The sequence below is a fragment of the Botryllus schlosseri genome, chromosome 12 (genome assembly GCF_051294905.1).
Source record: "Botryllus schlosseri isolate E-star chromosome 12, Bs_hap1, whole genome shotgun sequence".
Taxonomy (NCBI): Eukaryota; Metazoa; Chordata; class Ascidiacea; order Stolidobranchia; family Styelidae; genus Botryllus; species Botryllus schlosseri.
The window spans coordinates 15209161-15237086 of NC_137247.1; the positions used below are offsets into that span (position 1 = coordinate 15209161).

At 39.5% G+C, this 27926-nt stretch overlaps 2 protein-coding genes and 4 long non-coding RNA genes across 6 annotated transcripts in view; 2 read left to right on the forward strand and 4 right to left on the reverse strand.

Annotated features, from left to right (window-relative positions):
* The window catches only part of LOC145452109 (unconventional myosin-VI-like), a 32471-nt gene extending 27105 nt beyond the window's left edge, over positions 1-5366 (reverse strand). Inside the window, exons 1-4 of the mRNA XM_080330324.1 lie at positions 5231-5366; positions 4647-4790; positions 2076-2205; positions 68-229 (exon numbers count right to left, since the gene is read on the reverse strand). Of these exons, the coding sequence (XP_080186450.1) occupies positions 68-229; positions 2076-2205; positions 4647-4790; positions 5231-5347 (553 nt within the window). The 5' untranslated portion in view covers positions 5348-5366. The remainder of the gene's footprint in view (positions 1-67; positions 230-2075; positions 2206-4646; positions 4791-5230) is intronic.
* On the forward strand, positions 2727-3187 carry LOC145452121 (uncharacterized). Its single transcript, XR_013919205.1, has 2 exons — positions 2727-2861; positions 2953-3187. It is a non-coding gene; the product is annotated as an uncharacterized LOC145452121 (long non-coding RNA).
* On the reverse strand, positions 5361-6782 carry LOC145452119 (ras-related protein Rab-7a-like). The gene has a single exon (XM_080330334.1). It carries the CDS (start codon positions 6573-6575, stop codon positions 5952-5954), a length of 624 nt encoding a protein of 207 aa, XP_080186460.1. The 5' UTR covers positions 6576-6782; the 3' UTR covers positions 5361-5951.
* A 10667-nt stretch (positions 6783-17449) lies between these two features.
* On the reverse strand, positions 17450-21509 carry LOC145452799 (uncharacterized). Its single transcript, XR_013919516.1, has 3 exons — positions 21046-21509; positions 19560-19745; positions 17450-18666 (listed from the first exon to the last, which is right to left on the reverse strand). It is a non-coding gene; the product is annotated as an uncharacterized LOC145452799 (long non-coding RNA).
* A 1138-nt stretch (positions 21510-22647) lies between these two features.
* LOC145452801 (uncharacterized) lies at positions 22648-25284 on the forward strand. The gene is made up of 2 exons (XR_013919519.1): positions 22648-23621; positions 24603-25284. It is a non-coding gene; the product is annotated as an uncharacterized LOC145452801 (long non-coding RNA).
* On the reverse strand, positions 24619-26785 carry LOC145452800 (uncharacterized). The gene is made up of 4 exons (XR_013919517.1): positions 26481-26785; positions 25862-26020; positions 25678-25799; positions 24619-25259 (listed from the first exon to the last, which is right to left on the reverse strand). It is a non-coding gene; the product is annotated as an uncharacterized LOC145452800 (long non-coding RNA).
* Between the last annotated feature and the right edge of the window lie 1141 nt (positions 26786-27926).

A 27926-nucleotide genomic window follows, 5' to 3' on the forward strand; every position in this document is an offset into this window, starting at 1 on the left:
AAACCCACAGCCTAATATCCTACACTGTACAACAAAAGCTTGAATATACCATATAATTGAGAATTACCTTGTACGATTCTTTTATCGATATTTTCTCCGCTTCCGTAGCAATCGGCGAGATATTTGAGGACAAATTTTGTGTTTTCGGTTTTACCAGCTCCACTCTCGCCTGATACGATCATCGATTGCGACAGTTTATTCACTTTCATGTCCCGGTAAGCTTTATCGGCTGAATAAAGACCAAGACCAATGTAAGCGTAAGATATCACTGATTGGCTGTAGGCTAAATCCGCTGAAGAATTGACCACATGTTCTTTGTCCAGTCAAGCCTTATGATAAACTTTTGACTTGAGAGATGGGTCGCTACCGCATTGTAGATAATGAGACAGAAATTGGAATTGAGTTTCAATGTACGCTACATTGTACATGGTCATTTATAAATGCAAATAGAACACCCCTGGCTTGTAGTTGGCTCGGTAGGCCTATTCCGCCTATAGCTTGCACTTGTTTTGCCAGACGTCACTTATAAGACCTACAAATGACAGTTAATATTCTAGTACGGTACAATAGGCCAGAGGTGTCAATGCCATCAAGTATGCAAGTCATTCTGTAAAGCTTTCAGGACATTTATTATTGAAAGCACTACTGATCGGAAATGAAATGTAACAAAGTGTCAAGGTCAAGCTTTTATAACCATAAATGATATATTGACTAGTTTTACAGATTCAATGCACCCTGTAGCTTCAATACTTGATGAAACTCATTAAATTCTACCATTTCTTCTAATGGACTATATAGTCTAATAATTGCCACATACCATGCCATGGATAGACAAATATTGCCATTTCGATCAATAAGATCAGGATGTGAAAAGGCTAAGGCAATGTAGTATGACATATGACATTACACTTTACTGGAAAACAGACCACAGCCCAACATAGTCTACATAACATGATCTGTGACGTCAGTGATCAAAAGATTTAGAGACTCCTTCAAACTGATGACGCTAATTCTTGTCATGCTAGCATTATGGAAGTGAATCACTCCAATAGAAAGTGACTTTTGACACCAAGTCTTGGTATAATTCACAATATCACAATGCCTTGGTTGATTCGTACCATATGTGATCGTAACTGTAATCAGGTTTCTTAGGTCAATCACAGCTTCACAAGATTCAAAAGTTTTTTGAAGATTGTGTAAGGTGAAGGTTTCTAGATATGCAGACGTTGTCGAACAGATTGAAAAACGTCAATACACTGCCACAAGTGACATCACATATAAATAGCTGGGCTTAGCCTACATTGGTATTAACAAGCCAGCAGCCAATGGGATCAATAATTAACAGTTACGGAAGCATGCCGGGTCTGTGCCTGGCGAAGCAAAGCTCCTGTTATTGACACACTTTACGGTGACTGCAAAATGCGGCCCTATCTAGTTTCTATACATATGAACTGATCCCAATTTCTACAGCTTTGAACAGATGCGAATACAATGCAAACTTATGGATGTAGTTAACAACGATTTCATCTCCACTGACCATGGCAACTCGAAAAAAAATGTAGCTTGCAATTGTTATAGGGGTTGAGACGCTGATATGATAACCCAATCATATCTCAATGAAACAAAGAAAATTAATGTCTTGAGTCAAAATAACAGTGAAAACTGGGGTGGATGTCACGCAGTTTTTCCCTTAGACAGGTGTCTGACAAGTATTTTCTGCTACCAGTAAAGAGTCAAAACATCAGTTGTTTGGAAAATAGATTCTTAAAAATGACGGGCTCTTGTACAAACTATAAATCCTGCATTGCGCTGAAGTGATCTGTTTACTTTCATCATTTGTGTCTTCATATTTGTGACAAGATATTTAGCGATACAATCTGTAGTTTTGGTACAGGTAGGCTATCCAAAGTTTGTAATTTCAATACAGTTGCTTAAGATCAGCCCGGTAAATTGTCAAATCGAAAAGTTTCAGTTTTTTTTCTAATATGGATAGACTCTAGTTATTTCATGGTATAAAAATGTGACAAAAGTCGTAACACAATACAATATGATGATAAATTAGGATTGTAACTGACCTATTGCGTAGCAATGAGGAGGCATGACACCCAGAGACTTTCCCTGATATGATTTGATAGCGGCAGTGTCGTACATGTTCTTCAAATCCTTGTAGGGATTGACTGCGATGAGTATGTTTGCGACATAGGTCTAAAAATTCAGTGATTTGCGCTCGGGTAAATATAAAGATACAGAATCTTAAGATTGACTCTGTGAGTAATTGCATGTCATAATTTACACATGAATAGACCGGGTACTAGAAAGCACTAAAACCTTAATTCGGGCGCCTCACAAAATTATAAGCAGCCTAATCTAATGAAGTAGTTCAAGTACATTATTACATGCAGCTTTTGAGCTTTATATCATCCAGTAATATTTGGTTTATTGGGAATTTATTGGCAGGACTTAAAAAATTTTGACTTGTGGACTACTTGCAAGCAATGAAGAGTGACAAGTGGCTAAGAGGTAAGCCATTCCATATTGATCCAATATGTCAAAGGAATACCTACAGCTGTACCACATGATATCATAAGAGATAAGTAGCTGTTCTAATACTGTATACAAACCAGTTCATCTGCCACACACTTTCAAAATTTATCATCAAAAAACAAGTAATTATTGAATACCCTTCTTTTTGCCACTGTCAATAAATAGCATATTTATTGGGCCTACAAAATATAGATGGGCTACTTAATAGTGAAATTCCTTCAGGCATGTTTTGACAAATGCAAAAGCTCGGCCCCACAATGATCAAGATGAATAAACTCCATAGACTACCGTAAACCGGGGTAGCTTTGGACTTGAGGGTAACTTTGGACACTAAGCAGTAAAAGATTTAAATGGTTATTGATGGAAAAGGGTTGCCGCTGGATGTTCAATTCTTTTTCATGAGGCAAGAGTACCACAAGTGGTCTCAATAAAAGGTGGATTCATTTCACTACCAGATAAACTTGACCCGACATTGATAGTTTAATGGCGGGGGTCAATTTCATCAAACTTGATGATCATTAAACTTCTTACAGCCAAACATAGATAGCTTGTGATTCATAGATTCAAAACTTGGCAGCAGATACCTTTAAGTAGTCTTAATCCATGCTAAAAATCTCAGTGGGCTCACCCTTAGATCAATACATACAAGAAAATCTGATGTCCAAAGTTACCCCGTCAAATGTTATCGGAACGGGGTAACTTTGGACAGTGAAAAATGTGATATTTGGAGCTCTGGAAAGTGGCAGCTTCATCTGTGTCAAAGTGTATCATCAACTATATTCGCTATGACCGGCCTGATGGCTATTTAAAATGGAATGGAGAAGGTTAATAAATTGAGAGTTTGCCAAAATATGAAAAAATGGGTAGGCGATAAGCCGAGAGATTGTAATCTGGTGTAAGCTACTTTAAAAACTTATCACATACCCTAAAAGATGTGCCAACTGAATATGGGATACCGTAAATAACGTCAAATATATCCATTATAGGAAAGGAAAATTGTATCTTTTAAAGAACAGTAAAATATTTGAAATCGGCAATAAATCACGGTAACATGCTTATGTTTGCTGTCGATTGCTGAAACGGCCAGTGGGATACCCCCTTATCACCATGTGTTATTAATATGTCCCCATTGGTGAAGACATGACGGAAAATTGAGATAAGCGATGAATAAGGGGGCATTAGCCTTCATAAACTACCTAATGTTTTTTTTGGGGGGGGGGGGGGAGGGGGATAATGTGAAAATCATGCAATAAGCCAGAAGTATAATATTTTGTTTCAGTTTTAGCTAGTGCTATCATCGACTCTTACCAAATAAGCCTCATTTACAAGGTTTCATAAACAATAGAGTGTAAAGACATACAAAAAGCTACAGTGTCCAAAGTTACCCCACATGCCTGGGTAACTTTGGACACGGATAATTTAAAAAAATAACGTACTTATTTATGAATATGAAGATTTTGGATTAGTTAATTCTAATCTTTGCTCCATGACCCCTAAAAAACACAAAACTTGCCTCCCCTACACCCTAGCATTTCCAGGTTACAAAGCGGAATTGTTGAAAATTGTCCAAAGTTACCCCGGTTCACGGTATTGATTCATTGATTGAAAATCTTGAGACAGTAACATTTACTTCAAATACTTAATTCGAAATAATTTTCAATGACAAACATACATTGCCCCAATGATATATCAAATATATGCGCATGCCACATAAATTAAGCTATTATTCCAAATATGTGGTATCTGCCCTTCAAAGGACTCCACGTCAGTCATTAGCAAGAGTATATTGCCGTAAAATAGCCTACTCCGTGATGCAATATGTTCTTACTGTGCAAGATTGTGTCCAAAGGCTGAAACTCAGTTTTTAATTAAGATAAGCCTATCTTGAACGACAATGAAAGTCTACACTGTAAGGTGTACTATACACTGAAAATGATTGCTAACTGTTGAAATAAATCCTGGCAGAGCAAACACGTTGAACATCAGAATGGCAGTGTAAGCCAGAAAGAAAAAAATGAATCAGACTGCAAAGAACTATGACATAATCTCATGAGCATGAAAGAAGAACATAATAATGTATGAATGGCTGATAAAACACTTACATAGACTTTATTCTTTTTATATCGCACACGGAGATTATGCAGCAATGTCGCTTCATTCAAGTACATCAGCGAACAATTGTCATCCATTTCCTTCTGGTTATCCGGCTCGGATGGGAAGACTTGACGGTATGGAGCAGAGATCGCCTGAAAACAATGTTCTTCATATAATTTTGGTGAAATAGGAAATATTCTCATTAACCAAGCATTGTATATAGAGTTTAAATGATTGTAGTTGGTAGGAAACAATGCTAGTCTGATGTCAACATGACACTAAGCCATTAAAATGCCAATGCGGTGTTGCAAGTAACAGTTATATAGCAGTATCTGCAGCGTTAATGCGCAAGATGAATTGTTCATGCTACTCACAGTACCCACACTTTCTACAAAACCAATTAGAACTCCTATCACAATTCAAGACTACCATGCACCGACACTTAATATAAGTAATAATCAATTAAATCGCTTGTATAACAATAAACATGGTGATCGCATGACGGGTTACAAATTTTAACATTAATTCGAGACATGATATTATGATATAAATAACAAATCTGAAATCAAATTTTCAAGGAAGTCGCATTTACCTTTGATCCTTGGGCGAAAGGCTGTACCGTGATGGTATCATTCCCAATGTCTGTAATCTTACCAACGACATATCCGTGCACTGGGTGCGGTGCCCACACAACCTTACCACTATCCATGACTACAGGTGAATCTATGTTTTATATTACAGGCGAGATACAAGAAATCAACAGATCAGTACAAGCGGCACCAGCAGAATTCATGCAAGAATACAGCTAATACAACACACTGAGTCTTATCCCGCCACTGGAGATGAGAAGAACTCTCAAAATATGAGTAATATAAAACTCAATACATATCAATGAAATAACACATAAACATAGACATGGCTCCACAGCTCCACGCTATACCAACAAGCATAGTATAGCCTCAATTTTCAGGATTGTATTGAAATGAATTCAATTTTACCGGTTTTGCTGTAATGTTGTTATGGTAATACTCATAATCAATCATATTGCCATAATGTGGGTTTACTTACACTTGACAAGGTAACTTCGATTTCAAAAGAAGCGAATATTGTTGCACTCACGAATATCAGCAATATACGTATTAGACATAACGTAAAGAACGAAGACTTAGACCATGACAAAATTTAACTTTTCAATGAAAGAGTTTCAGGAAACAAATACATTTTTTGGGGAGGAGAGCAAATTATTCCACATGGATTTCAAAAGATGGTAGCATTCAAACAATGTTGTCGAACACTCGACGTGTTGAGCAAATTTAGCAAGCACAATCGGACTCCTTCTTAGCTTCGGCGTTACCCCCCAGGTTGATTCGATCGGGGAAATCCGATTGGTATAAATCAACTTCAGATTCCTGTAAGAGAGCTTGCTTCGCTACGGTCTGAAACGCTTGCTCGACATGGATATTCTCTTTCGCGGAGCACTCAAAATATGGAATGTCATTCTTGCTGTTACACCAGCCTTGCGCGCGCTTATGTGAAACGGCGCGGTTTTCGCAGTCTATTTTATTTCCGATTACAACAAAAGGGAAATTTCCAGGATCCCGCGGCGATGCTTGTATCAAAAACTCATCCCTCCAACTGTCAAGGGTCTTGAAACTGCTCGGGGCGGTTACATCGTAAACCAGCACGCAACAGTCTGCGCCACGGTAAAACGCAACACCGAGCGATTGGAACCTTTCTTGGCCGGCAGTATCCCAAATTTGCATGGTTACCAAACGATCATCGACCATAACTTCTTTGGTTAAGAAGTCCGCTCCAATTGTGGCTTTATACTGGTTGCTGAACTTGTGGTTCACATATTGATTCATCAGGGACGTTTTTCCGACTCCACTGTCGCCAAGAATAATGACTTTGAGAAGGACTTTCTTTCTGGATGCCATCTTCGTGAGGTAATTTATGCCACAAGTCAAATAATATACAAGAATCTCTTTGATGCTATGGATCGAAGTGTCCTGAAATCTTGATATTCCAGTGTTTCGGTGATGTAATCAGGACTTACGTGCGTAATAAACCTAACCTAAAGCAGTTATCTTAATTTATGAATCACGGCTAAATCTGCATGCAAAACAATATAGTGCAGGTTAATTGTAATACGCAATTCAAGTATCAGTCAACTATACTTGCTCATTCCTTCCTAGCTCACAACAACAACAGCACCCTCGAAGCCCAAGCGTCATCGGCTTGTCAACAACAAGGCGTAGACAAGAGATCTGCGCTGCGGTCGCCCACTTTCGTGAATGAATACAAATCACGAGATTGAAAATAAGTACGCGTGGTGTACATGTGACACGTACGCTTGTGAGGTCGTTGCTGAGCCGAATATTATATGTTCTCTATGTTATTCAGAGGTGGTTGGTAGCGAAGTACTACTAGTTTTTGTTGGAGTGACTTTCGCCTCTTTCCATTGCTTACTCAAGTCGTTAACATAGCTGGTGAACCTATTTCCAGCTCGGAATATACGAAATACCTCGGGGTTAACTGGACTCGAACAGTTCGGTTTATTAGCATTTTTTATCAGTTCAATACACCACAAAAATTGCGATACAATGAAAAGATGTCGAAACGACTTGGAGTAGTGTTTGAAATCAGACACCCACCTTGACTTAGGCGATATAAAGAGGAGGCATGTACACTGAGTGAAAGGTATAAGAAGATAATGTATAAAAGCAAGCGACAAAAATGAAGAATGTAGTATGTCACGGAAGGAGAGATCGATATGTCAGGTCGTGATCCGCTGTCGAATAGCCAGTGGGATACTGTTCCCCACGCTAGGTCCGGCATATTTGATAGAGCTATGATATTTTTGGCCGGTCATAATGGACGACGTGGACGTGCGTGTGTCGTACTCGTGCTCTTTTGATTCCGAGGTAAAAAAGTCATTGAAATATTTGGGGCAATGACCGTAGTGGAACTGATACATAACCTTGGCGATTTCTAGTTACTGCATATCTTTTATGTTCAGGACACCGAATCTCTTCAGCAGCGACTTGTTGGATGGACAACCAGGCTCGTTTGGGGCACTAGCTATGATACAGAGTAGCCTACTTCATGTTGTAGATTTTGCAGTGGCTAGAGTGCAGTTTTACTGGTAGCGATACCCAACAGAGGATATGCTGTATGCAGTACCGTAACTGCCGGACCCCAAACACCCCAATGGGGAGGGGGTGAGCTCGAAGGGGGCCTAAAATTATTTCGTGAATTAACATCAATTATGGAGTATATTTTTGGAAATTTATGCAACTTTATAAATAAATTTTCGCGCTGCGCGTGTTTTATTGTTGCCGTATTTCTTGATTATTGGGTAATCCTACCCTAAGAAGAAATACGCATGATTTATAAAAATGGGCATTTTGGCGTCGGCCATTACCCAGGCCGTGTTATTTTTGGCATATGCCAAAACTGCCAAAAATAACTTATTTTTGGCATTTTTCGATTTTTATTTTTGGCAGTTTTGGCATCGTCCTCTAAATAGATGGTTTCAGCCGCGAATTAGTCACAAAAACGCTTTATTCGGGCTAGTTTGTCAAAAGACAGCACAAAATGTGCAGCATCCACGTATAATCAGTGCCAACAAACAATAAGAAGAAGAAAAAACCTAACGATTTCATAGGTTAATAATATCAAACGAAACCACAAAATGTGCAGTATCCATCGGAATCGGTGCCAATAAGCAAAAAAATAAAGGAAGAAAAGCTTAACAAACACGCTCAACAGCTGATTGTTACGGCTATGGACTTAACTCGTTTGCACTGTAACAATGCTTCCAAACTCAGGCCAGCTAAGTTTCTCCTAAATTCATTTCTCGCCCAGCGAATCTGGGAAATATCGGCTTCAACAGTAGCCGTTGAGGTAAAGAATGTTGCCAGTCATCCACAAAAGGTTTTGAGAGCTTCAAAATCTTTGGAGGGCCGAACCGGCTTCCATGCATCATGAAAAGAGATCACTTCGCCATCAGTGCCATCGATCTCATCGCGGAAAGAATTTTCTTCCCGATCCTTTTCCAGGAGTTTCCTGTGTTGTCTCTCAACTCAACACATTCTATTAAGTACCCCGACTATCATTTCTCCTTCAGTCTACCGATATATTTTCGGAGGACTTTTGTCACTTCACGTGGCTTTAATGTTACCAACTCGCATGGAAGAGTCCTGGGAAGGTTAGCTTGTTTAAAAACATTGACGCAACAAAACTGTCTGGCAAAACGAGACTATGCAGCTCAGAAATAGCCAGACAGTTTGTTGCGTCACAATGTTCAACTCGATCACAATGCAAATATCGTGGTCGATTTTGGGGGTTCCAGTTCCATGAGCAGAATATAATTTATATTTTAATAATCAGTACTGCGGCAGCTTCTCATTGATACCCGTTTTATAAAATTTAGCGCTCGACAAGCCGGTCAAAAATGGTCGTAAAATTGCCTTTGGACAAATGGAAAGTGTGACGTAAACCAAATGCAGTCAGCCGTTCAATCTCGCTGTGCCCACACCATTTAGGACACCATGCTTTCACCCCTAATGGGTGGGCTGGACCCAAATTAAGAAACCTGCTTTTCACAAGCGCTCTTCTCGCTTGTAACGCGTCCAACACCATGAACGAAATACACTATTTGGCAAGCCGTGTTATTTTTGGCATTTTAAAATTTTTATTTTTGGCAGTTTTGGCATCTGGCTCCTGAAATGCCAAAAATAACACGGCCTGGCCATTACCGCACCATGACATATTAGGTCTGAGGCCATGTACCATGCGACTCCCAGAAGTGTGTCAGAACGGTCGACAGCGAGAAAACCTTGGCCGAAAAGGACTGCCCGCGCTTATGCTGACCGAAAACATCGATATATACATATTTAATTCTCCTAAACGGCTGGCGCCGAATGGCAATCTGGACCCCATAAGAGAAACGACATCCCCCAGGGAAAATGATTTGCCAGTGAAGATATACCAATTTGAGATCATGTGCGTCTTTTAGTTTAGTACGTTTGGGCGATTTCAATATCTTTCGACATAGCAGACAGGAGGTCACGAAATAACATCATGTAACAGTCGTTATACCAACGGGTCCACCCCAACTTACGGGCCCAGCTCTACCCAGGGATATCTCGAACTCTAGATATCCCTGGCTCTACCAGTAAATCTGATTACATGAGCAAAGCGACGATAAAAAATTGATAGCATTATCAACGCAATTCCCAATGATATTGACCGATTCAATCGTGATTTATAGAAAAATTTTCTGCTTTGCGCGTTTAGGCGGCCCAAGTTGACTCACTAAACAGTACTACAAATATCAGTGATAAGTAGCGGCGAAAACGTATAAGATGATGGAGGGTCTGGGGGCGAAGCCCCCTAGAAGTTTGGTTTACCAACCTATAGGGGCCCACACAACGTTTTTGGAGGGGGCCTGACAAAGTGCTGTTTCGGTCCTGGCCATATGGTAACTTCGACGTAAAGGAATCAGAAGAATCCAGACTGGCATGCAACGTCTAAGGCCGTAGAACAGGCCACACTTCAGTGATAATCTAGTGTCAGTGACTGAATATGACTCTTCCAGGATATGTCTTAGTCCAGTAAAACGCCGAGGTATTTGGCAATTTTCGTGATGGAAATGGGCTGAACAGCGATGTTAAATTTACCGTCAGCAATTGGGATTTCGAGGCGTTTATGAAAAGGGTATTTTGGGCCGTCCATTCAAGTACTTTGGGAATTTGGTCACTAGTCTGGGCATCCAACTTTGCCGTCAAATATGCGGAAGAGAGGATAGGTAAGTATCATCAGCGAACAGTGACGGTGGTGATCAACGAGGAGGTTTCAAAAATGTCGTCGACATATATAAAGTGAAGAGAACCGATCCAAGTAGGCCTACTTAGCCTTGGGTTTAGGTCACCAGATAAGGAAAGGACAAGGTTTTTGAGATTGCAAGCATTTGTTGGCGTCCGGTGAGAACAATAGATGAGCGGTTTTGAAATTTCTATGTCCTAATCCAATCTAAATCCGATGCTTCCAATCCTAGTCCTAATCCAGAAATTTTGTATATTCCAATCCTAATCCTAGTCCGATATCATCATCATCATCATCATCATCATCATTGGTATATTATCAATTTTTATCAGTTCAATACACCACAAAAATGCCATAGGCCTACAATGAAAAGATAGGAAGGTGTTGAAGCCACCTGGAGTAGTCTATGAAAGAGCATTGTGCTGTAACAAAATGCATTTGACCGATTAACAGTGTTGGGATGACTCGAGTCAGACTCGAGTCACCTTTTTTGTATGACTTGACTTGACTCGAGTCACTTTGCTAAAATGACTTGACTTGACTTGACTCAGCGTATCAGAAATGTGGATTGACCCGTGAGAGCGATCATTCATTCAATGATCGTGCGTTTTACTGAGCCTCCATTGTTCTCTCACAAATAAATTGATCGCAAATGAAGTGATCGAAGCTTACAGCTAGCGTTGTCGTAAACTAGTAAAGTAATTTGTTAGCAAAATGTCTATTCATGTTATCTGTTCTTAACTTGACCAAGCCTCTTGTTTTAATGAAATTGAATTCCAATATAGTTTATATAGTCCTCAACCATTGGCGCAGGCTGGAATTGTATCATATTAATTTGTAAATAGGTAATGTATTGCATCTTATCAATTCGTTTTTCTATTCTCTATTATGGCTGGTAACTATAATTCGAGACTGTGCAATCAGCCTACTTACATAGTTAAGCATTTCTACGTATATGTGAGCAATAAAGCGCCTTCTTGCGTTCATATTTAACTGTATATTCGCTCTTAGGTCCAGAATCAATGACCACTCACTCTGTATTTCAGATTGCTAGCAAAATGCAATGACGTAGGCATGCCTCATACTCCGAAAAGGCAACTTGACTTGAATTGTGACTTGACTCGTGACTTGACTTGACTCGAGTCACCTTCGAAAATCGATTGACTTGACTTGACTCGAGTCAAAATATGCAATGACTCGAAATGACTCGTGACTCGAAGGTAGTGACTTGATCCCAACACTGCCGATTGAGTCTGCAGGACGGATGTGTGAAGATAGATAACGTATGGAACTAAATTAGGTACGGAGCTACTATATAATCACAATCTTTAAACGAAGAGTGGTATATAAAGATGATAGTTTTTTCTAGGTTCTCGGGGGCCTACAGCTACAACTATGGTATCATATTGTAACCGACTTAAAATAGTTGCATCCACATATAATTTAATGGGTTGTAAAGAGGTCCTGATCGAAAGAAGATCATCAATCAATCAGGTTTATTAATATTTTCATCGTTTCAAAACATCACAAGACTACGATAAAATGAAAAGATAGGAAGGTGTCGAAACGACTTGGAGTAGCCATTAAGATTAGACACCCACCTTAGCCTAGGGCCTAGGCGAAGTAAAAAGAGGCATGCACACTGAATGAAAAGTAATGCAGAGAATATAAGACGCAAGCGACAAAATGAGGTGGCATGTGGCGGAGGGCGAGGTCGATGTTAGGTCGTGGTCCGGTAATCATGAAGACTGGCTAGTATTGATTTAGAAGAAATTGCTTGAATTTCGACTTGAATGCGGACATGCTCGACGACTGTCGGATAACCGGCGAGATGCTGTTCCACAATTGCTGGGGTCCTTCATACTTGATAGAGCGATGCGTTTTTTTTTTGTATTCAGTCCTAATCATATGGTAGTTGTTCTTCGTTGACGCGCGTGTGCTGTAGCCTACTTGTGCGCGATAGAGAACCACTGGATTCAAGTTCACCGAAAACTCAGTTATTCTGTTCTGCAATAACCCAGGTTTCATCATTATAGATGATCTCAATAACAATATTTGATCTGTTGCTACGCTGACCGTAATATGTCACTGACGAAAGCCGAAATTTGATTAATATATTAAAATTGAGAAAAATTCATACGGAAAAAATATGACGTGATGGAGAAGTTGTGAGCACAGAGTCGGATTCAGCAACCTCAAATTAGCCAAAAATTAATCATTAAATTTTTGGCGCATTTTTTTTCTCGAAATTTGTAGACCAATGTTAATTATCTCTACGATTAAGGGCGAGACAAATGAGTATATTATGAATGAAACGGGTTCGTTCTATTCAAGCAGTGACGTGCGGTGAGGTTCATGACTGGTGATGCACTGACCCCCCCCCCACACACACACATACGCGCGCGTAAATTATTTAATAAATATACACGACAGACGGGTAGGCAAGAGCGTTTTCTTTGCACCCTGTTACATTCTACAATACATATTTAAATTATTTCCTTTTGTGAAATACTCAGTTATATGCAGATTGCTCAACGAAAATGATGAAACGAAAAGCACAACAATATTTTCTTTAACATCCTAATTTCGGTTTTATGTTCGCTATTGCCGTTGCTCGTCCAATCTCCTGTTCACAAGATGGAAATGAACAGTATAATGTCATACAGTAACATAAAACTTGGTTTAAACATCATTCAGACTGTGGCAAATCAGGCTTAGATTGATGATTTTGGTTGACAGAGAAAGAGTCTTCTAGATTACGATATAAGTAAATGCTAGATTGCGAAACATCAGTTTCAAACATTATGATAAGCCATATATACTGTGATGAAATATTTGATATGGCGAAGGGTGACAATGCGGTGTGAACGGAACCACGCCAACCCGCTACCTGAATTATATTCACCGATACTTTCGTGAAATCATACTGGATACTCCGCATTCACTGCGCGCAAAGCGCGACCAAAATTCTAGGCTCAACTCGACTTTTATGAATACGATACTCCGTGAAAACTGCCCCGAAATTTCTCAGGCTATTTTCCTGATTGGAGGATTAAACTACTTCTACTTGACAAACTGAAAATAGCGAAAAGTAAGTAAGTAGATCACAAAATATTATGAAGTAGAAGTAGAAGTAGTGAAATTCAGATCTACTTGAGTAAGTACCAAAAGTAGAGGAAAACTACTTGAGTACTTCGAAAAAGTAGAAGTACTTCGTTACTGACCACCTCTGAGCAATACTCAGACGCCGAATACATTGTCCGGTCTGGGCTAGACCGCTAAGGCGTAAGCTTCTATTCCCTGGTAAGTCGTCGTCGAAATTGTTGGCATTATGTGGCATTATGTGGCCCGAGTCGTCGCTAGGTATCGTGTACAGTGTACACTGTACAAGTGTACACTGTACGTACATTGATATAGGCCAGTGCTTTTCAACCTTTTTGAGCTTCATTCGCACTTTTTTTGTAAAATAAATTTCATTCGCACAAACTAACCGAAAATTGGTATACAAAAAAAGATGAAAATACAATATTTATTTGTTTAGATTTGCAACAAATTGGATACTATGTATCTTAAGCTATCAAGTGTCTCATTAAAAAGGCTACTATTTTCGCTCGTTTTGATTTCAACAATTTCACTAAAACCCTTCTCGGCCAAACAATGTTGCTGGGTTTTGTACCATAACGTCTACTAATGCGTGGATGGCCAGGTCTTAAAATCTGTTTTGCACTTCTATCCAAAATACAATGTATTTTTTCACGAGTGAAAAGTGCTTGCTGGAAGAAATCGATTTTGAGAGCTGACAAAAACGTCTAAGAGGCTCCAGTATGTCGAAAGGGTAAACAATTCACTTTTTTGTTGCGACCTTTGCCTTATGTCTTGGAAAATAAAGTTCAAACGATGAAGGATAGTAGGCACATTCGAGCTCGTTACCTTATGATAAGTTATGGGAAGAGCAAATAAACTCACTACACTGTGTGTTCTGCTCTTTAGCACAATCTAACTTGAGAATTTATAACAGTTTAATAACGTCAAAGCAGCTTTTCGGACTACCACCAAAATCTGAATTTTTGTGGCATCTCGCGACCCGAGCCTCACCCATGAAAAGGAATTTATTTTTAATATTACAGTAGTATATGCTACGATTTTATGTACATGTATGACATACGGAACGCGCACACCACAATTCTATCCAACACAGCTCTACAAAATATGTCTGACGCACGTGATCTCATATTAGGGTGAATTAAATTCCTCTGCGTGTCGCAGTTGTGCTACTGCATTCTACTCAGATTGCAAGAAACGGGACTATTCCGTGCCGACAACGGAGCATATCCATATCGAATGGTTTGGCCATCCAGCATTTGTAATTTTTGGCCAAGGTTTTGTCGACGCTTATGTTCTGGCACCGCATTTATATCAGCGGTTTGTTGGCCAGAACTTTACGTCGTCATGTGCCCCGACGCAGAAGGCATTGGCCTCGAAATGAATGAGTCCCATATACCTGAACCCGCTCGTTGCACATCCCTAGTCCCTACACCATAGTTCATCCCAACGGTCTTCGACCATGTTTGCCAGTCGGACAAATCTTATCATGATAAAGCCATATTTTATGCGTGTCTAGCTTATTGGCTACTGTACCCAACACCGTGACCTTGGATTTGTAAAAACTATCGCAGGATTTTTTGCAATCAATTCAACAAATATTACATACAATGTAATCGGACAATGTATTCGGCGGAGCATTGCTACTTTGATATCGAGCAAAGTGTAAAACGGGTTACTTCACTTGTTACCGATATTACCCAATTAACAAGTTATACAGAAGTAGCCAACAACCCAATCGCATGGCTTTGATTTTTATGATACAATTAACATATCAAATCAAGATTGACCTCCTACGCCTGCTAGATTTCTTACATCAGACAACGATATCAATTTCATTGATTGGTTGAATAAGCATCATTCGCTGACTACCTACTGGTAGAGTATTTCGCTCTTGATGTTGTGTGATTGCGGGTCAAGCTCACAGCAGAGAGTCACTAAATATTCGAGCAAACTTTTGTAACAAAGCAAGTAAAATTTTTGAGATTGTCAAGGTGGATGCTCAATTGTTGATTTTTCTTATGTTGCCACCGCCATGCATATACTGCCCAGCAGTTGAAATGCAATTAATATCAACCAAAGATGTTTTATTGAAGTGAAAATTGTAATATATCAAAAAAGGTTCATAGAGCAGAACCTATCAAGGTTCGTTTGTGAACGTAAACCTCTAAATTTCTGAGGTTCACACATAGAACGTGAACGAGAACCTCACGTTCACACCGTCACTAGTATTTACTACTATCCGCGTGCCTCGCAGTAATCGAACAGTTATTACGAAAGATTGCTTAGCGAAAGAAAGCAGGAAGTCAATTTGACGTCATTTTCCAGCCTGTCGCAGGCTCGGACGGCCTGATATACTGTATGTCTGCCACTACACAAGCTTACAAACCAGGATTTCGGTTACGTAATAATTATGATGCCAAAACATTAATTCACTATGGCTTGTGAGAGCTATACGATTAGTGGTGGGTCGTAAGTTAAACAAGTCTTTACAATTGTGTTGCAGCAACAAAAGTTACACTGCCCTTGAATTTCCTATTAGGTTTAGTTGAATTATTCCGGGTCAGAAAAATTAACAATTATTATTCGCGATTTTCATTCGCACTCATCCGGGATTTTCATTCGCACTATTCGCATCATCTTCGTCATTCGCACTCATCTGGGATTGTCATTCGCACCGTTCGCACCACCTTCGTCATTCGCACTGCAATTTTTTTCATTCGCACAAGTGCGAACCGTCACACAGGTTGAAAAGCACTGATATAGGCTATCACTTCACTGAAAGATAGGATTGGAATTAGCAATAAGACGTCACGTAACGTCATGTGGTTCACGTTCGCGTTCACACAGAACCTTTCAAAAAGGTTCGCGTTCACACGAACCTGAACGTTTCTGTGGTTCACACCATCCCTAGTAATCAGCGCACAGTTACGGTACAGCACACACAAAATCAGCTGTAAAACTACAGATAACTAACCTCCGGAGGTTAGTTATCTCTAGTAAAACAGCCGAATGACAGAACAACACTAATGGAAGATTCCCAGCGTGTAGAGATGTTCCTTCTGGCGACGCAATACAGCATTTTTACGGTCCACCATATTTTTTATGAACGTTTACTAATCGCACAATGTGTTTACACCGTATCCAACACACCATCTCCGTATTGCTCTTCGACTAAACTACAGGCCTTATAGTATGGGGGAGTGCGCAATACCATGATATTTTCTAAAACGTGCTGTTTGAGTAAACAGAGGATTAGTATCGCATTTCCATATCAATACTATCATTTTCATCCCATGATGTGGACGAATGCTTATCCTTATGATATCGAAAATTGGATACCTGCTCGTATGCATCAATATGAGTCAAGCTCGTCACCTTTCGCATAGCTCAATTTGCACCTTTTTACAATCCATGTGAACGAATTAGGATCGTTTTCACAACTACTTACTTACTTGAGTACTTTTAAAGTCAGTCAATTCTACTTCTACTTCAAGTAGTTTTAGGTTGCTCATGTGAGAAGTACTTCTACTTGTACTTGAGTAGATTTTTTCGTCGCTACTTCTACTTCTACTTGAGTAGCTTTCTTGACTACTTTGACCACCTCTGGAGGTAGGCCTATATCGGTGGAAAGTACATATCAGCAGTAAGGGAATGTATTTGCTCCGCATTACGTATCGGCCGTCGCTGCTATATAATTCCTACAAGACTGTTGGTTTCCGAAATCAATAGCGCGTTCACTGCGCTTGTCCCATTGTTAGCGAATAGCGCATGAGGGTGGGTCGTTTGTGCCTCACCTGGCCATTGTTTATCTGCGATGTAATAAAGCGATGTAATAAAGCCGAATGTAACAAGAATAGAATTGACCCACTGCAAAAACTTCAACATCGGATCATCCGTATCATTGCCAAAGCCCCACGGGGGCCTGGATGTGCAACTGATAAATCGCTTCTCAAAAGATTTGGTGTTCTAAACTTAGAAGATATGAGGAAGCTAGAAATTGCCAAGTTTATGTATCAGTTCCATTGCGGTCAATGTCCCTCAAATTTCAAGGACTACTTCACCTCGGAGACAAAAGCGCACAAGTACAGCACACGCGCGTCAACGAAGAACAACTACCATATGATCAGGACTGAATACAAGAAAACGCATTGCTCTATCAAGTATGCCGGACCCCAATTGTGGAACAGCATCTCGCCGGCTATCCGTCAGTCGTCGAGCATGTCCGCATTCAAGTCGAAATACAAGCAATTTCTTCTAAATCAATACTAGCCAGTCTTCAGGATTACCGGACCACGACCTAACATCGACCTCGCCCTCCGCCACATGCCACCCCATTTTGTCGCTTGCATCTTATATTCTCTGCATTACTTTTCATTCAGTGTGCATGCCTCTTATTTACTTCGCCTAGGCTAAGGTGGGTGTCTGATCTTAATGGCTACTCCAAGTTGTTTCGACACCCTCCTATCTTTTCATTGTATCGCAGTCTTGTGATGTTTTGAAACGATGAAAATATTAATAAACCTGACTGACTGACCTGACATTCCTTAGCGATTTTGAGGGGGTTCTGGTGTTCTGACAGTTATTATTTGGATTGTCAGAATCAGTGCGACGATAGCGTTTGATTGATACCAGTTATTACCCAGCAAACACAGTACAGACCAAAGATGTAGAAAAGCCGAGCCGATATTAGATCTTGGCAGGTCGTAGAAAGGGGGATTTTGTGTCGACTCAATTCAACGTCTTTTCCATGTCCTTCAATAATGTAAATATTATGCAGATGCTACAGCCTTCAAACATGGTGAGTAGAATGTAGATCCTACGTTAGAAGAAGATCCTGATATAATAACCTGTTTTCTACCACTATGGGCTTAACCTGATCACGGCTGCGTACACACACCACATTATTTACTACATATTAATCACATTTGTGATAATTTAATTTCAAACGAATTGCCAATAATGCCGTTATAAAAAATAAAACGAACAAACGAACGAATGTCTTTAGAAAGAAAGTGAAAACAGTCCTTATAATCAGGTTTCATCTTCTGATGAGCCAGTTAAATAACCAGCATGCGGCCTTTTCTTTTCAACACCCTGCAGAAATAAAATGAAAATGATGATTAATAGCTAAGACATTCGTACTGCGAAAATGGCAGAGGTAGCGACTAACGAATGACTCCTACATTTTTTTCGCCCATACTTACTAAAATGGATTCGATTCTGAACTATTTCCACTCAAGTTTTCAAGTTTTATTATTATATTTTTTAATATTATATGACTAGAGAACTGACTTCAATCGTCACTTCTACTTGATTATCAAGATCAACGATGACTACTTCAGCACTCTTTGAAAACAGCCACTAACACAAAAAGAATTCTTGACTAAAATTTCTTCACATTCTGTCCAAAATGATCAATTCAACAATCCAAATGAATCAGTTATTTGGCAGCTAGTTGGAGAGATATATACTCAAGTCTAGAAAGTGGAATGATACTCTGCATGGAAAGCTGAAGACCTAATAATATTGTGTACAGAGAACAAAACATTTGAGTGGCGGCACTGGTATAGACATTAATAAATTATTAGAATTGACAGCAAGATAACCAGCAAGACATTAAAATGAGAATTAGTGCAGTTTCTTAGGCTGTAGTGATACTCAGCCAGTAATTGACCTAGCAGAGAGCAAAACGTTGTAAATAAAGCGAGCGAAACCTCCGACAAATGATACGATAAAACATTAGAATCGACAGTCTTACTAGAAGCAGAATAACAATCATGAGGGGTTAGAGAACAGCAGCCCGGGAAGTGACCATCAGAAATTACTGCATACTGGCCGAACAAATCCATGACCACTAACAAATGGTCTTTCAATAGTCAATATTGATACCAAATGACACCACCCCTATTTCATAGCAACATTTAGCAAATACAGCGCTGGAGTCAACCTTATATAAGCGCTAACCAAACGCCCATTAGTTTTCCCACCTACTACTTCGCGGATGGAAATACGCATTAAAGCGAACGGACGCGACTTGTCACACTCTTGCTATTTCTGCTCCTTTTTTCTCTTCGTTCCTCTTCTCTGTCGCTTCCGCTTGAGGAGAGAAACAGTCGGCCGCGTTTACGGATCGTGAATTCCCGGTGGGTGATTCTTGCTCGAATGGTCAGCACCTTGAAAATTGAGAACAATGTTGTTGCAAAATGCATGACAATTTGAAAGTTACATCATTCTAATTATTCTAGTTATGGCCGTGAATCGTTACAAGTGCGGTAACCATAAGAATTATTACTATACTTCAACTACAAATACAATATATTATATAAAATGATTACCAATTCTTTTACGTTGATCGAGTCCCAAATAGATGAAATATGTCGAAGAATTTGCTAAATTTTTGTATAATTTGCCATATTCCGAAATCTTCTCAAAGTGCACCTTTCAAAAATTTGATATCAAGACTCCCAACATTTTACAATTCGAAGTTGGATGGCTTTACCAATACAAGCAAACAGTTTGTATCGCAATTGACAATTATGTAGAGAACGCTGCGAGACATATGAGTAGGCCTACCCTAAAACGTTTCTCTGACATGGACATTAGGGCTCTTAAAATATGACTTTTTTTCTCAAATCGTTCTGGCTACTCGATAAAATTGTTAGGTTACCTAATTTAAGCCTAAACACAAAATTTGGTTCAATTCCAGCCAGTAACCGCTTTGCTACAGGAGAAGAAAGTTTCTATTTATTATATAAAAATAAATAGGTAATAAAAATTTGAAAATTTTCTGTTCACCCCACGAAAGTGTTAGGCTGTCTATAGAAACGATGCTCACCAAATTTGGTTCAATTCCAACCAGTGGAAGCGGAGATATTGCCGTCGAAAAATTTGGATTTGAATAAAATAGTATTTACGGTGACCGATTCTTTGTTTACTTATTAAAGTTGTGCTCACCGTAAGTACTATTTTATTAAAATCCAAATTTTTCGACAGCAATAACTCCGCTTCCACTGGTTGGAATTGAACCAAATTTGGTGAGCATCGTTTCTATAGACAGCCTAACACTTTCATGGGGTTAACAGAAAATCTTCAAATTTTTTATTATTCATTTTTATATAATAAATAGGAACTTTCTTCTCTTGTAGCAAAGCGGATACTGGCTGGATTTGAACCATATTTTGTTTGTAGGCTTAAATTAGGTAACCTAACAATTTTATCAAGTAGCCAGTACGATTTGAGAAAAAAAGTCATTTTTGAAGAGCCCTACTGTTCATGACCGTCCACGTTTAGAGTTGCATCTCAAAGATGCTAAAATAAGCCTAAATATAATCCAAGCAATACGATCGTCCACTTTGACTGACTGAATTTCTAAAAACACCTTGATAGCTTCCACATCTTACGTTTATATATACCGTCTGCTATTGGCACAACAAAGTAGGCCTATTTAAAAATACCAAAACAGATTCAACATACCACATCTCTTGCAAAGGCTTTTGCTTTCATTCAATTTTCCATCAAACTTCTTTAAATCCTCCTTTGTGGTGAGTTGCTTTGGAATTCTTCTAGGATCAATTCCGATATCGTTTTATCATATACAATCTATGGCGGAATAAAAGTTTCGGATAAGTTCTAAAACGAACACAATTTTCCACACAAAAGTCAATTGCCACACGAAATGCCAAATGCTACGGTCTCATTTTACAAGGTATGGCGAGGAAACGTAGTGGTACGTTCCATTATAGCTAAACACCAATGAATTGCGGGTTCGAGCGTGACACGTCGACTCCATAATTCCTACCGAAGTGTTGGCCGTTTATCTAGGCTCCTCCTCGCCATCTGATTCGCATAGCCATGTCTTAAAAAGCCTAGGAGTGGGCCGTGCTGTAAGTGGGCAGATGGTTGCCGATGCACCCGGCACTTGGTGAATTCGGCCGCACAAACTCGGCACTTGGTGAATTCGGCCCTCGGGAAATTTTGAAATGAAGTGTATTTACAGCTATTAATATGAATTATCAAACTAATAATACACTACAAAAAAAAATTAGACAAATTTGGTCTCAAATTTAAGAAATGAGGATGATTTGGTCTCATTTTCAACAATTTCAGTCTCACTGATGGTCTCATTTTACCCACTCACCATAAATGCTATTTTCGACTCAGACAACCATATATATATTGATCTGAATAGTACATGTGAGTAGTAAGTGGCATCTACCTTGATAACTATATCTACACTACAAAAAAAAAATCAGACAAATTTGGTCTCAATGTCTCAAATCGATTTTTTACAAAAAAAAAGTCTTAAAGACCAATTAGACTTAAAGACCAATTAGTCTTACCAAGAACTTTATGTCTCAAAAGTAAGCCAGAAATTGATCGAAAATAGTAGCAGTGCCTTGAGGGCATCCTTTTCAGTGTTAGGGGTCTGAGCGGAGGAGGGGAAGGATGAGAGAGACCAGAAATTGCAGTGTTGAGATGATTCTGCACTAAGTTTACAAGGTATTCACTAGATATAGTTATCAAGGTAGATGCCACTTACTACTCACATGTACTATTCAGATCAATATATATATGGTTGTCTGAGTCGAAAATAGCATTTATGGTGAGTGGGTAAAATGAGACCATCAGTGAGACTGAAATTGTTGAAAATGAGACCAAATCATCCTCATTTCTTAAATTTGAGACCAAATTTGTCTAATTTTTTTTTGCAGTGTAAATATTATGATATACCGTAGGTATAGGTACCGGTAATTCAGATGTTTGAAGCGAATTATAGTGGTCTAATTTCACTAAATTAGAGCGAAATGCCAGCAATATAATTGTAATCTAATTCGGAAAAACGGTTTAGCTCTAATTCTAACCTGGAAAAGCTGAAACTTTTCTACAGTTGTCTACACCTGTTTTGCAGAAAGTCAAACAGCTCTAGGCGTCATATACTACAGGCAATTCGAAATACCCCATAAGCTATATGCTACTGCATATATACCTTTAACCCGCTACCTCAGTCAGTCACAATTCCTATATATTTACGGCATTTACCATACAGAAAGAGCGAACTATGCCTGGCTGCGACCAAAGTCACTCAACTATGACAAGTCGTCCGACTGATAAGCGCAATGTTATGAGAGTACTGGAGCGCAAAATGTTGCACAAAAGTCCGTCGGCGCTAACCTGCGGTAATGGAAATCCGTGCTTGCCGACCTTATATTTCGACTTTTAACGGTTATTTCTCGGGAATTATTTGGCTGTGTGGGATTTCAAGGATTGCAGTATGTATTTCAACGATATTAAAACGAAATATTTATATATGGTTGACCTTCAAACGAAATATACCTTATATATGCTGCACTATCAATCTTGGCGTGGACCGAAAATATTACTAGTCGGTGTGCAGGATTATTGCTGGTTATGACCGTCCAGTTTTACAGTCCACCATAGCCGCACGAATTCCATGACCTTGTATCATTGCCGAATGGAACTGGAGTACTCACTGACTGGACAACCAACCTGCAAGCAGACAACTACCACCCTTCGCACCGGGTTTTCTGACTAGCCTCAGCGTCTAAACACATGTCTGCAGCAATTTTTATGCGATAGATGAAAACTCAACATGTAGAAACCCTATCTTCAAATTCCTCAGATGTAAAAATAACTATTTTATGATGTTTCGTCTTTTACCTGACCTTGCAGCACATTTCCAAGCATACCGGTACGGTACTGGTTTCTCTCGTACGATTTTTCGTTTCTCTGGAACAAATCTAAATCTGACAACAAATTTATGGGTGCTTTCTGTGATAGATCCATGTATTTGGATGACATGAAATATAGGTAGTCCAAGCCATTTTTTTGAAATTTTCATCAGATCAAAACACAAGATTGCAATATAAGGAAAAGAATTGAACAGTGTCTAAATGATTTAGATCGGTCATTTTAATCAGTCCCCACCTTGACCAAGAGCATGTAAATAAGAGGCATATACACTCCAGGAAAAGATAACATAAAAAATATTAGCAATAAAAATGTCAACATATCATATCGCAGTCCTGCCAGTGTTGGGATCAAGTCACTACCTTCGAGTCACGAGTCATTTCGAGTCATTGCACATTTTGACTCGAGTCAAGTCAAGTCAATCGATTTTCGAAGGTGACTCGAGTCAAGTCAAGTCACTCGATTTTTGGAGGTGACTCGAGTCAAGTCGAGTCAAGTCAAGTCAAGTCACGAGTCAAGTCACATTTCAAGTCAAGTTGCCTTTTCGAAGTATGAGGTATGCCACGTCATGACATTTTGCTAGCTGTCTGAAATACAGATTGAGTGGTCATTGATTTTGAACCGATGAACGAATATAGAGTTAAATATACACGCAAGAAGGTGGTGTATCGCTTACATATGATTAGAACTGCTAAACTACGTATGCATTATTGCATAGCCTCAGTTTGTAGTCACCAGCCAACATAGAGAATGAGAAACGAATTGATTAGATGCAATACATTACCCATTTACAAATTGATGTGATACAATTCGAGCCTGCGCCAACGGTTGAGGACGATGTAAACTATATTCGAATTCAATTTCAATAAAACAAGAAGTTTGGAGTAAGAACGGAGAACAGAAATATACATTTTGCTATAAAATTACTTTACTGTACTACTCTACGACAACGTAAGCTGTAAGCTTCGATCACTTCGCTTGCGATCAATATATTTGTGAGAGAACAATGGAGGCTCAGTGAAACGCACGATCATTGAATGATTGGTCGCACTCACGGGTTACAACACAACAGCGTTTCACGAACAATCCGAACAAATGCAAGATACAGTGATTTTCATCGAAACCGATTATACTTGATGACTTGAAATTGACTCGTGAATTTTGCTTCGAGTCACGAGTCAATCCACATTTCTGATGCGCCGAGTCAAGTCAAGTCATTTTAGCAGAGTGACTCGAGTCAAGTCAAGTCATACGAAAAAGGTGACTCGAGTCTGACTCGAGTCAAGTCATGACTCGAGTCATCCCAACACTGAGTCCTGCAGGCTGAATCGTATTCATTCAGTAGAAACAGCTTGCATGTAGACCTAGACATGCTTGACGACTGCCGGTAATGTCCATTCTCGGTGTGTTCATTCTTGTAATGGTTTTCTCGGTATTGGTATAGGACCGGTTCGCAGTGGGCTGGCTTGTCGGAGGTTTCTCTGGGCTCCTCATGGCCGACCTCACTGCAGTTGCAGTGCATTGAAAAGCCCAGGCTGAAAAGTGAGCCGTGCTAGAAGTCGGCAGCAAAGACCTCGACGGGGACGCATGGGTGCGAGAGAGACTGACGTCTGAATGTGCGAAAGATCAAAGTCGTCCCCAAGATTACCACAAAGACCAGGACCTATGAACATTACAAATATTAGTGTCGTGATGCACATAGCCTGAAAAAGGCAATAAGCACCACTGTAAAATGTGAAATAATAATAATATTTGGCTGGCTGCACGAACATCGACCAGTGCACCACAAAAAATGAACGATTGATGAATTGTCCATATCCAACCCGCCAGGGCCAGATAGTATAAGACACTTCCATGCATTCATATTCCGAGTCATCAATTTGGGGTTCGCATGGAATATGGAATTGAGCTACAGTTATCAGTTTCACAAGAAGCGATGAATTCTGTTGATGTTGCAAGATAATTCCCCGCATGCAGACCTGAATAAAAATATAACATACTAAATGAATAAATACACTAAAATTAATCTCGTACCAAACTAAATAAATTTGTGAGTGCACCCTTTGTGAACTGCCCAAACAAGAGAAAATCAAGGATACGTTTTGCAGACAACAGCAACTGCTTATGGCTACAATACAAAGTATGCTAGATAGTCTAATGCCAGCTTCAACTAGTTTCCATGTAGGCTATGATTGGAAATTTCATTTATTGACAGATGTAATCATTTGAAAAATGCTTAAGGTCACTGATAATGACAAAGCACAACAATACGATGAAAATGATATTGCCACTTCAGGCTTTGTGAGAACCCCCCGACACTGTACCATGACCGAGGAGAAAAGACTAATAAAGGTTTTCAATGAGTAAAAGGTGGTGCAGCCTCAAACAATGTCTTACCTGTTCAGTGTGCAGCTGTCCTCGCAACATCATATGGTATCGTGATTAGTGACGGATGGTTGAACTTGGCGGGTAACTCAAGGCTGATCTTAGATTATCAACAGATGGTATTTCATTCCTATCTGCAAACGGAATTATACAATGCTAAGCAATGGTACTCTTCAGCAGTACAATTGAATCTTACCGGTACCAGCCAGCCGCTTTCCACATCCGCATGAGACTCATCCGAAACAACAGCAACCACCTTGACCGGTTTGTTAGCAAGCGAATAATAATTTCAAGAGTGATATTCTAAAGTCTTCGCTCCATTGGTGGAAATCTCCCAGTGAAATCATACGGTATGCTGCATAAAATATAACCTATGATTAGGATAATATAAAGACACGAAGGATGTACCATGAATGTATCATATCACTAGCCAATTATGAAAGCTGATGGTCACTTGAGACACTTCATATTTGTATTTCAGTATTTGTATTACTCAATTGGTATACTCATAACAATATTGGACTGTATCAAGTCAACTTCACACCATATTATTTTCGAGAAATTAACCGGATTGGAATCCCGGTACGTTTAGCGTAATATCTTTGGTGTGCCAAGACGGTTCTCAGCGTCACACCTGTGTGTAATCAGTAGAATCTTTGGTGTGCACGAGACACCGATTCCATATTGGGAAATTAACAGTCCACATTTCATTGTGCACGGTACCTTACGTGAAAGCTTTAAGGTCTCTATATTTGAAGTTTTACGAACGCTACATGTACTGCAATAGACTCACTACTAATACTACGGTACTGTACCTTTGATCCCACTTCTTCTGAAGTGACGACGTTGAGGATTGGATTTCTTGGGAAGCGAAATAGAACAGGACAGTCTCTATCAGACACTATTTTGCTTCTTTCTTGAGCTTTCCTTCCTTGATGCTTCATTTTCTTGACCTTTCACAGCACATCCAGTCATATTTGCGCCGCGAACTCCAAATAATCCAACCTGCAACGGCGTTCGTCGCAACGCGCCCTACTACATAACATCAAGTTGTGCAACATTTCTCTCTCCATGAAAATCTGTTCGGACGACTTGTCATAGTTGAGTGACTTTGGCTGCGACCTGTTGCGCGTCAAATCTTTGTATGGCGCGATGACGTAAAATTTGAATCGCCGAAATATTCTAGAAGTCACGCATCGATAATCATATTCCTAAACGTACAACATATCACTTATTTAGTTATTCTCTGAATAAAACTATTAACCATACTCGTTGAACATGCGAGATTACCGAAAGAGCGAATATATATATAATGAAGATCATATATATCAGAGGAAAACAAAACTATTCGACCTTAGAGCAACAACACGAATATACAACACCGGTGACATCCTCACGCAATAAAACGAAGGGAGAACATTGTTTTCTAATGGATAGAACGAAGCTACCGCATGAGATCGAACAAAACCGGATAGAATTCATCGTGATTGAATGTACCGACAAAGTCATCCTTTCTACGTATTTTAGTCGTACCCGCGAGAGATAGAAAATTTGCATTATTAGGTTAACTACCGGATATAACGAAGCCTAATGCATGAGATGGAACAACACCGAGTATGAATTTATTCTTATTAAATATAACCACAAGACCATCCTACTACGTATTTTAGACATTCCCTCGACACTTAGAAAATCAGAACCTAATCGAGATGATCCCGGATGATCCTTTTACGGTTTTGTGTTTGCTGGGTATGAATTCCGAGCTGTTTATGATGAATTGCATTGTCGTAGGTGAGGCACGACCCGCCAGTGCCTCACATCTCCTTTGGCGCTGTACTTTTGAATATAATTATGTAAATTGATGATGTTGGATGTAAAAAATGTACACATTTAGTTATTTATGAACATCGATGAAAAATATCAATATTCATCGAGGGTTTTCCCAATTTTCTCTTCCTCACCCTGACGACAGGGAGGCACTGCCTCATTTGACCGCACGTCACTGTATTCAAGCATAGTTGTAAAAAATGAGCTGAGCAGGATTTAAACTCGAGATTAAACAGTCATCATGAAGAGTATGACACGGACTCGAATCTCAACACTACGTCTCGACCACATGCGCCATGACTCCGAGTCAGGCTTGACTCGATGGTGATTAGAAAATGACTCGAGTGAATGAAAGACTTATTGTCACTAAGAGCCTAATAATACAGGGAGACCGCTATCCAATGACATTTTTTGAAACAGGTCGCCTACAGACA